General features: G+C 36.2%; 1 protein-coding gene across 1 annotated transcript; it reads left to right on the forward strand.

Annotated features, from left to right (window-relative positions):
- Nucleotides 1-2,409: 2,409 nt before the first annotated feature.
- LOC128550582 (nipped-B-like protein B) lies at nucleotides 2,410-3,864 on the forward strand. The gene is made up of 2 exons (XM_053529846.1): nucleotides 2,410-2,686; nucleotides 2,783-3,864. The coding sequence occupies exons 1-2, from the start codon at nucleotides 2,410-2,412 to the stop codon at nucleotides 3,862-3,864; spliced, it is 1,359 nt and encodes a 452-aa protein (XP_053385821.1).
- The last annotated feature ends 6,685 nt before the right edge of the window (nucleotides 3,865-10,549 follow it).

The following is a 10,549-nucleotide window of genomic DNA, read 5'->3' on the forward strand; positions in this document are numbered from 1 at the left end:
TGGCTGGGATCCAGTGGAAATATCGACAAAATCAAATGAAAGATGCAAACATAGGAAGTTGTTACTCCAGGAAGGGAATGAGCGGCCGGATTGGGTACAGGTATCAGCTGCTACGTTTGAATTGAAAACTCTGTGGAGGCAATGGGATCGTCTTGTTATAAGAGGTAGTCTCCTGTTCCGAAAATCTACCACTGATGACGGAGATCTGAAAATCAGTTAGTAACGCCAAAAGTAAGCCGCCCAGAGGTCCTGAAATACTATCATGATATCCCAACTAGTGGTCATCTTGGGGTCGATAAAACACTTAACAGAACCAGACAGTCGTTCTATTGGCCAGGTATGGCAGAGGACGTCAAGACGTTTATTAGAGAGTGTGACAACTGTACTGTCCGAAAGTTATCAAGGGAGTCAAACAAGGCACCATTAGGACAATATATTGTTGGAGAACCAATGGAGCGGATGGCAATTGACATTTAAGGCCCACTTCCGGTAACAAAGTCTGGCAACAGATACATCTTGGTAATAGCAGATTGGTTCACTAAATGGACGGAATGTGTCCCTATTCCGAATATGGAAGCAAGAACGGTTGCCAGTGCCTTACTAGATAACTTTATATGTAGGTTTGGTGCACCTCTACAAATATACACCGACCAAGGCAGATGTTTTGAATCCAAGTTAATGGAAGACCTGTGCGACCTGATGGGAATTGAAAAGACGCATGCAACATCAATGAGGCCGCAGGCAAATGGATTAGTAGAGAGATTCAACAGGACACTTATATCTATGTTGAAAGCTTACTGCAAGACACACCAAGACAAATGGGACATCTGTCTTCAGCAAGTTATGATGGCCTACCGTTCTTCAATTCATAGCAGCACTAAACTGACTCCAAATAAAATGGTGTTTGGCCGTGAGGTTGTACTACCAATGCAAGCAGTGATAGGTCGCCCAGTAGAGGATGAACATAGTTCTGGTAATGATGACTATGTTATTGATTTACAGGATAAATTGCATAAATGTCACGAGAGAGCACGTGATAATCTCCATGCCGCATCTGCTTATTAGAACAAGCATTATGACAGTAACTGCAAAAGAAAGTTGTATCAACCCGGACAACTTGCCTGGTTACATGATCCATCAAAAGTGGGTATAAGCTCAAAATTAGTCAACAAATGGAAAGGACCATAATTGGTTACGAAAGTGATAGATGACCTGGTCTTCTGATAAAGCGGACGCAGAGAGATAAACCCAATGCTTACCATGTAGATCGACTATATCCTTATAAAGGGAATAAAATACCAAGCTGGGTGGTAAAAGAAACGAGATCCAAGCAGTAAAATGCAGTTGTCTTTATTTATGAAGCACATGTACAGTTATATAATTGCAGAACAATTGTATCTTTAAGACTAAATAAATAAATAAATAGTGTATAAATAAACTGTGTAAAAAAGAATTGTGAATATACATAATAAAAATGTGTATAAAACAGTTGTATAAATAAACTTCATGAAAAAAACACGAAGTGCATGCATGTGCATAAACGTAATAAATATGTGTATGAAATAGTTGTATAAATAAACAGTGAAAGTTTTAAAAGGTATTGCACTTTTTGTTAGATTTATTCCGGAACGTCGCGAACGGCAGACACGACAATAGAACGGATCGTGAATTCATTTTTTTACATAACGGCATCAATGTACACTTACTAAGAAGCCTATGATAACTGATGTCTGACCTTTAATTTACGGTATGCCATAAATTTATATATTTCAGGGAGAAATGTCAGCTTTGTGAGGCAATGTTTCCAACCCAGGCATTGCTACATTCGCATCTTATATCTTCTGCTCACAGGAGATTGACAGTGTTATGCCCATGGTGTCTAGGCAGAGAAAAGACGTTTACGAGAATCCATGACTTAGAGGTACATGTCAGAACAACACATACATTTGTAGTTGTCACAAAGGACAAATTTACAAGGGCCAATGGATTCTACCTTGCAAAGCATCCAAAGGATTACGCGAGGATTGTGGACAAGATAGGGCCTTATAATTCAGATGTTGCACGTGAGGCGAGAAACGCGGTTAGGACATGGGCTGAGAGGTTTGATGATAGTGAAGTTAGAGCTGATAAGTGGAATACAGGATGGAAAGCTGGAGTAGAAATAGCTAGCAGTAAGGCTAAGACTAGTAAGAGTAGGAGTATTTCAAGGGAAAAATCCACAGGTGTAGATAGCCGAAGAGTTGTGGAGATACATGACAGGGATGATAATAGAAGAAGCAGAGACTTTGATAATGCTGAAAAGAGAGATGGGAGAAATGAAAGTTTGATACTGAGAAGGGGAGAGATGAAGATCTGCGGAATGATAGTGAGCGCAGAGAGACAGATACCGGTAGAGATAGAGACCGGGAGATGAACACTAACAACAGAGACAGAATTACGAATACCAATAGAGAAAGAGATAGAGGGACGGATAATAGTAGAGACAGAGATAGGGAGACGAACACCGACAAAGATAGAGTGACGAATACCAACAGAGAAAGAGATAGAGTGACAAATACCCGCAAGGAAAGAGATGGAGAGAATGAAAGCCGTAAAGATAAGAAAGCAGAAAGCAGTAGAAGCAGAGAGACAGATACCAGTAGAGATAAAGGGACAGATAGCAGTACAGGCAGAGAGGCAAATACTAGTAGAGACAGAGATAGGGAGACGAACACCGACAAAGATAGAGTGACGAATACCGACAGAGAAAGAGATAGAGTGACGAATACCTACAAATAAAGAGATAGAGAGACAGATACCAGCAGAGATAGAGACAGGGAGACGAACGCCAACAGAGACAGAGATAGAGTGACGAATACCAGTAGAGATAGAGATAGAGAGATAGATACCCGTAGAGATAAGGAAGCAGAAAGCAGTAGAGAAAGAGAGACCAGTAGAGATAAAGGGGCAGATAGCAGTACGGGCAGAGAGGCAAATACAGATAGAGATAAAGTGAAGAATACACGTAGAGAAAGAGATAGCAAGATAAATACATATACAGACAGAGACAAAGCTAAAAATACCAATAATAACAGAAAGACTGATACACATACGGAGAGAGAGCGAGAGACGAATACCAATAAGGACAGGACTGGTGATAAGGAGGGGGAAAAAAGTAAGAAAAGAGATCGAAGTAATGCAGAAGAGCAAAGGAAAAGCAAACAGAGAAAGATTGACGATGGGTTTGAGAACTATGTCGATAACATAGAATTAGGAGAGGATGCTGGAGTTCCATCATTTTCGAGCAGCGGAGGATCCTCGCCAACATCATCATCCTCGTCATCATGCTCCAACTCAACAACTATCTCCCAGCCAGGATTTGATGATGGCCTTAAAGCTAGAGCCCAGCGCATTCTGATGAAAGGGTTTATGCCTGTATGCCCATCTGCCAGGAGGGACTGGACAACCGTCGAAGAATTCAGTTTAGAGTCGATGGGGATCAAAGTAAATTGGCCTCCTGAAAATTGGACTAGAATGACCCCGGACCAGAAACTTATGTCACATGAATTTATTTCTATGTTCCTGGAGAAGACACTGGGAAATGGCTTTCCGTTGCTATCTAGAAGAGCACTGCTTGATAAGTACAATTTCATGGCATTGGAAGGAGAGGGAAGACCACAAGAGGAGGCAGATTCTGGTGACAAGACCGATGCAAAGATTAGATACTATAATTATAGTTATATAAAGTGTGTCGCCAGGGGTGAAGTTCAGGACACAAGGATGTCCAGGAGTTTGGTAAACAGCATAGAGGGGGCCTGTAGGTGGGCCGACACTGATCATATAACAGAAAAGTTAAATGCTTCAGGTGTTAAACTGAAAATATAAGTAGTAAAGTGTAGCTGTGCCTAGGTCGGTTTTGTTCATTAATTAAAGACTTTAGACAATGTTTTCTTAAACTGTTTCACAGTAAAATACATACTAGTATTTGTCTTGCTATATCTATATTTGTCATGTAAAATGTTATTACATGTTCACATATGTTAAAAAGTCATTATTTTCTATTTTATGCCTATGAGGTTAATCCAGGATGATTTATAAAAAAGGAGGGGGAAGTGTAATGTGAGGTACTCTTGTGACAACTAATTTGTCAAGGTTTAAGCTAATCATTCATACATGTATATTATTCAGCATTTTATCATTCAAAAACGTATAGACGTTCATTGTTTCATACGAGAACCTCATTATTGCAGCTTCTTCCGGGTCGTGAAAATGTATGACATTTCACCAAAACGAAAGCTGTTTTATGTATAACTGAACTTTCTAAACTATATGTCAATGACAAACGAATGAATGCATCGATTGCTTACCTAAATAAGATGCAGAATATTCAGTTATTCAGAAATCTCGCAAGTATTTACTTTGAAAAACTGACACATTTTGTTTGACTGTCGGCGCCACATTCACTTGTAAATATTGTCGTCATATTTCCTGTTATTGGTAAAAACTCTACCATACTGTATCGCCGATCATTTATAGTTTATATTGTGACTTATAAATGGTAGCAGCCCTTTTTACCCAGCGTAAGATTAAGAACATTATAGTAAGCCCAAGGGAAGACTATTTCTTGCTCATCTGGAGTGGCGGATGGTTACACAGAAAGGGAAATTCCACAGAGTTCCTGATTGGTTGAAAATGGCCATTTCGGTGGAATCCGGGATTCTGATTGGATGGACGGTTAAATTACCGCTTTCAACCTTGGAATCGAAGTATTATGGCGCGGAACATATAAAACTGCATGCGCACCCGGAACGCCAGCTTTTCACTTTCTATTTTCGGCCAGGACCACCCAAAATTACAGTCATCGAATTTCTTTAATAAATCATTATAAATTTAACAATACTAACGTAATATTATAATTAACATTTCCCTGGAGGATCAGAGAACCATACAGGAGCCGACCAGCAGCAATGTAAACATAACTTTAGATAAAATACGGATATCACACAGACTTTACCAGAACATCTGAGAAGATCTATTAAATCAGATTAACATTTAAAGTAATATTACTAACCTTACTAAATTTTAACTATTATAATTAAATATAATTATTCGTTAAACATATAGCTTATTTATTTCTCTCTTTATTAAATTTCGCTCGACCCTCAGTAAGTATACGGAAATTGTCGTCTGCCGTCGTAGCCGAACGGACGTTAGGAACAGGACCGAGTATCAGTCGTTTTTCCCGTTACAATATCAACACTTAATACAAATTTCGTAAGGTAATTTCGGCATCCTTCGGTTGTTATTACTAGGTTTTCCGATAATAAACGAAGAATGCCGAAATCACATAACTGAACGAAAGTTTCCGAATGTGCCCACTGCATTCGGTAATCGGTTAAGAAATGTTCATTTTTTTTGGTTTTTAAGTTCTGATTTTAATGACACTAGTTCTTAATGGTGCTAGATACGCCAAGTTAGAACTTTAAAAGAACCATGAAATAGTAGATCTACAGTGCTATTCAACACGAATAAATACAATAGCGAGCTATTTTCATTTTGGTGTCATTCAAAATATGTCCATGTACTTTAAATATGTATATCATTACCAAATATTTATACGTACAGTCTTGTTTACTCTACAATTATTCATTGCTTAACGTACACAGGTTTTCTCAAAACTTTAGCTAAAAATTTTGAAACGAAAATACCGCTTACTACGGAAGCATGGAGGGGACATGTAAAATTTTTATTTCATCTCGTGGTCACGAGATAAACTGAATGGTTTTTATTTTCAAAAAAAAAATGTTCTCTACTTTATCTCGTGACCACGAGATAAACTGAAAGAAAATATTGTTTTGAAAAATAATTTCCATCATTTAATCTCGTGGCCACGCGATAAACTGAAAGAAAATATTTTTGTAAAAATAATTTGCGTCAATTTATCTCGTGGCCACGAAATAACCTGAATATTTTTTTTTTTTTATAAAAAAAATCAGATAAAGCGGGCGTATGTGCGTGTTTATTAAAAAAAATCCTTCAGTTTATCTCAATGACGCAAATTATTTTGACAAAAATATTTTCTTTCAGTTTAACGCGTGTCCCCTCGATGCTTCCGTAGCTTACTAACGTATCTATGTTTCATTTGTAAGAAATTTGCAAAGCTTTGAAAACGTCCAGCCTTGACGGCGACATGGCGTTGATTAATAGATCAGTTACACCAGAAGGTATTAAGAAATAATTTATAGCAAAAGAGTGTTTTAACACTATTTATGCACGATGGGCGGTATACGTCGGGTGTAATAATTATTTGTACGACGTATTACCGCCTGAGTGTATAAATAGTGTTAAAACACGGTGTTGCTATAAATTATTTCGATTATGCCCTTAACCTAAAACCGTAAATAAAATACAATAGCGCTCTTTCTTGGTCTCAACAAAAACATTGACGTCATCGCACGTTAACGTTATGCAACTTCCGTATATGTTTCGCACCAAGGGAACGAATCTGAATTTAAAATTACAATGAATCTGAAATAAGATATATTTCCCAGTTATGTCATGGCATATGCATACGGACAGTATCGGATCGTTTTATAACATTTTTATGTAAATAGTAGGCAGGTAATTTTACCTTAATAATAATAATAACTTTATTTTAAGAAGGTGACATATTAAGAGTACATAGTATACATACAATTTATTTCCAATATGGCCTTCTACATAAATGTTAAAACACAATATCTACAACAATAACAGTACCAGTAGCACAATTTTAACGACAAACACCTTTAAAAACAAACTCGATTTGAAATAATTTTACCAGGAAAATAAATCAGTGTAATTCATTTTGCACACATGTACATTCATCTATCAATCACCTTACGTATGTTATGCAAATTCAGAAAATAAACTACCACTAAAGACGAACAAAAACTGCAGTTGTTTACAATTATTGCAAATTACGATTGATTAGAATACTAGACTGACGCGTATCTTACGGTTTTAAGATTTTTTAGTGTTTTGCATTATAAAAGGATGCAGAAAACACAGCGCAAATATTCCTTCAGAAAATGATCACTGGAACAGTTCTAAGTTGGAAAACATGATGCGAATTATTTTACTTGCTGCGGTAAGTTTTGTTAATCACTTTCTGAAAAGAACTTACATTTCGCTGATGAAATATGAAATGTTACATTTTTCCTTTAGGGAAAATGCATAATTTCTATGCAGATTTCGGTATATAACTCCGTTAACAAATCACAATATTGTATGATGAAGTAACTTTATTTATCAACTTTAAAATCAATTTGATAAAATACGTAAATGTTGAGCTGGCTTACCTCGCTGATGAATAACATATTTGCAGTTATTTTCAACCGCTCATAAGTAAGTTACACGTGGCTGTCAGAAATCCGAGGTACTAACTATCTTGTTAATTGTTTACGATCCTCGTATTTTCACTGTAATGAACGGAGAAAAGATCTCGCGCCAAAACTGGCATACAAAGGCGATGCTATACTTATTCGAAGAATGAATTTCACGTTCGAGAATGTTTAGAACTATTTCTCGCCGTTATATTAATTTTGAGGTAAATATGGCGGAATAAATAATTCACAGAAGAGTGTTTAATTTAATTGAATCCTCTTTTTTATTTATCAATTCAATTTCAATACATGTACGTGCCATATTTAAAATTGTACTTGTTGGTCTCTATAAATAGACATTTGCGAATTAAGTCTACGTGGACTGTAAACACCTAAGACGATCGATTTTTCAAGGGGACCGTCTCAACATGATAATTTTAATTTATGTTTGGTAGGAAAATATTCCTATAATGATGGTAAGGTCTGGCTTATTATGTCACCGAACAGGATAAGATTTGGATTTGTCTTTCCGTCCGTCTGTTCACCAGAGAAATGTTTTGTTATATATATGTATATAGATTGACTGCTGTAAACCAAGTATTCTTCTATCAAACTGCTTTCTAGAATGCCACTGTGACCTTGAACTTTGACCTACGAAATTTTCCCCCCAAAAACCCCCAGGGGCCCCAACAATAAAAAAGACAATCTTTCTATGGTTTTTTCTACAGTTCTAAAAAAAAACTTTTTCTCTGATTACAAATTTGGGAAACCATTTTCAGCCCTTGGGGTCACCATGTTTTTGACCCTTAAACAAAACTGATTTTCATTGCAATAGTGGTGATCTAATGACCACAGACATTCACCACATGAAGTTTAACAGTATACACTCAAGTTTTCTCTCCAGTTTTTGAAAAGAAACAGTTAAAATTCGCAAGATAAGTTGATCTTGACTTTGACCTACGCCCCCAAATACAACGGGGTCTTTAAACTGACCAAAATGAAACCCTCCTATCCCTTGTGAAGGGCAAAATCATACTTACATACATAAGACTGAGCAAAATTTTCTAAGTTGGAAAAGGGCAAAATTTTTTTGGCAAATTTTAAGTCAACTTTAAAAACTTCCCATTTTGAGACCCCCATGATGAAAAAAAATTTTAGGGGGGAAATCTCCCAAAATTTTTTGGACAAGTAATTCCTAAAAACATAAATACATGCAAAACTTTAAAGAAACTTCTATTTTAAAAAAGGGAACAATTTTTGATAAAAAAAAAAGCAGACCCTATGTACTTACTACTTTATTTCATCTTGTTTCCCGAGTCAAAAGCGAATTTGGGAAAAAAAATTTGCCCAAAGTCTTTTTTTGAGAAACATTTTTTAATAAAAAAATTTTTAAAACCAAATTTTTTAAATTACAAGGGACAAATTTATTTTGTTTAAATAAAAGCTAGACTCTGAAGTATTTTTTAAACCAATGAAAATGAGTGAAGTCGGGAAACCCCTTTGCTCAGTATTTTTCTGAGACATCTGCTTACTGCCTGTTTATTTTAAACCCCCGAGCCTCGAGAAAATCAAACATAGTGGTTTTTGGACCACCCCAAAAACCAAATGCTGTTCGCTAACGGGTTTTCTCTTATTGAAATGGGCCCTTTGGGAACCAAACCAACATGGACCCTGCCCAAGACTGGCGCGAAGGGGGCAGGCTGGCCCCGGGAAATCCATGCGGCGCAAAGCCACAAATTTTGGGTTTTCTCAGGGCACGGCCCCATATGCAAAACTTCGTGATGGAGACACCAAAAAAAAATGAAAAGCTGACATCAATAAAATTACAATTTTAAAAATTTAAAAAAAAGCAAGCTGAATTAAATAAATTAAAAACCAGTTCGAGTTTACTCTATACTGACAATCAATTTTCCTCTGCATACAATTCTCCCAGTCATGTTGCATTTTTATTTTTTAAGTTTTTGTGCTAAAAAAAAAATTTTATATACACTTTTTTTTTTAAAGCACCAACGAATATATAACAGAAACATATTTTTAATTTTAATCAAAAAGAAAAACTGACAATTTAAAAAATGGGGGAGAAATCCGAGGCGTTTTCTGGGTTTACTCACAAACTGGCACTGGGGAAAAAAATTTTTAACAAAATTTTTTACTTTTTTTTTTTTACCATTTTAAAACTTAAAACTGAACGTGAACCCCGAATAAGGGCCTCCCCGGGGCCGGGTTTGGTTAAAGGGTCCCCCGATTTAAAATCACTTGATCCATCGATGGGGGGTTTCAGCCTCCCCGGGGGGTTTTAATTCTTATTTGAGGAAGCCATCCACGGCTTACAGAAGGTCGGGGGTTTTCTATGGGGGGTGCCCCTCGTGATAAAAGTTTGCACGCAGGGGCACCGGGGGTTTTCCTCCAAAAATTTTAAAAGCGGGAAAAGTCGCCATATAAACCTATCTGTGTGGGTGCACTTTAAAATAAAAAAAAAAAAAAACCCAGACAAACCCCGTTTTTAAATAAGCTATTTTAAATTCTTAGCCCAAAAGGGATACTTTAAAAAAAAAAGGCACTTCAAACCCAAAGCTATAAATTTTTGTGGTTTTTCAAAGTTTTAACATAAAATGAACGAACTTAATTTAATTTCCTAGAAAATTAATTTCCTTTCGGGAAATTATTTTTGCTCTCCCCATAGTTAACCACCCCCTGTCCCTGCTCATTTTCCCCAACCAAACTTTTCGAGGTCAGAATTTTTTAAACACTCAAACCTGTAATTATGAAACATTATTAAGCATGAAAAAAAAAAATTCAAATGGAACTGGGAAAATTTATAAAACATAGCATCACACATCCCCCCCTTTCCCCCCACCTTATAAGCCGAAAATATATAAATTTTGCAAATCAACTTGAGACTTGTTAACACAACCCCTATAACTAATTTTTATTTTGTCAAAAAAACCAAACCCAAAGCTCAAAAAATTTGAGGGTTTTTTAACTAAATAGTAGTATTTTCCCCCCTATTTTTTTTTTTTTTGCCATGACGGTGTACATATAAATGCCTTTTAACTACAAAAAAAAAATTTAATATTGGGTTTAATGATCCCCCTTTGCTGATACTTTTTAAACTGTTCACAAAGATACTATTGAAATTTAACATCTTTTGTTAACTTTTTTTTTGCCGCCAAAGTGAATTCACATCATGTTTAAAAGGGTTTTAA

This window comes from Mercenaria mercenaria, chromosome 18 (assembly GCF_021730395.1).
Source record: "Mercenaria mercenaria strain notata chromosome 18, MADL_Memer_1, whole genome shotgun sequence".
Lineage (NCBI taxonomy): Eukaryota > Metazoa > Mollusca > Bivalvia > Venerida > Veneridae > Mercenaria > Mercenaria mercenaria.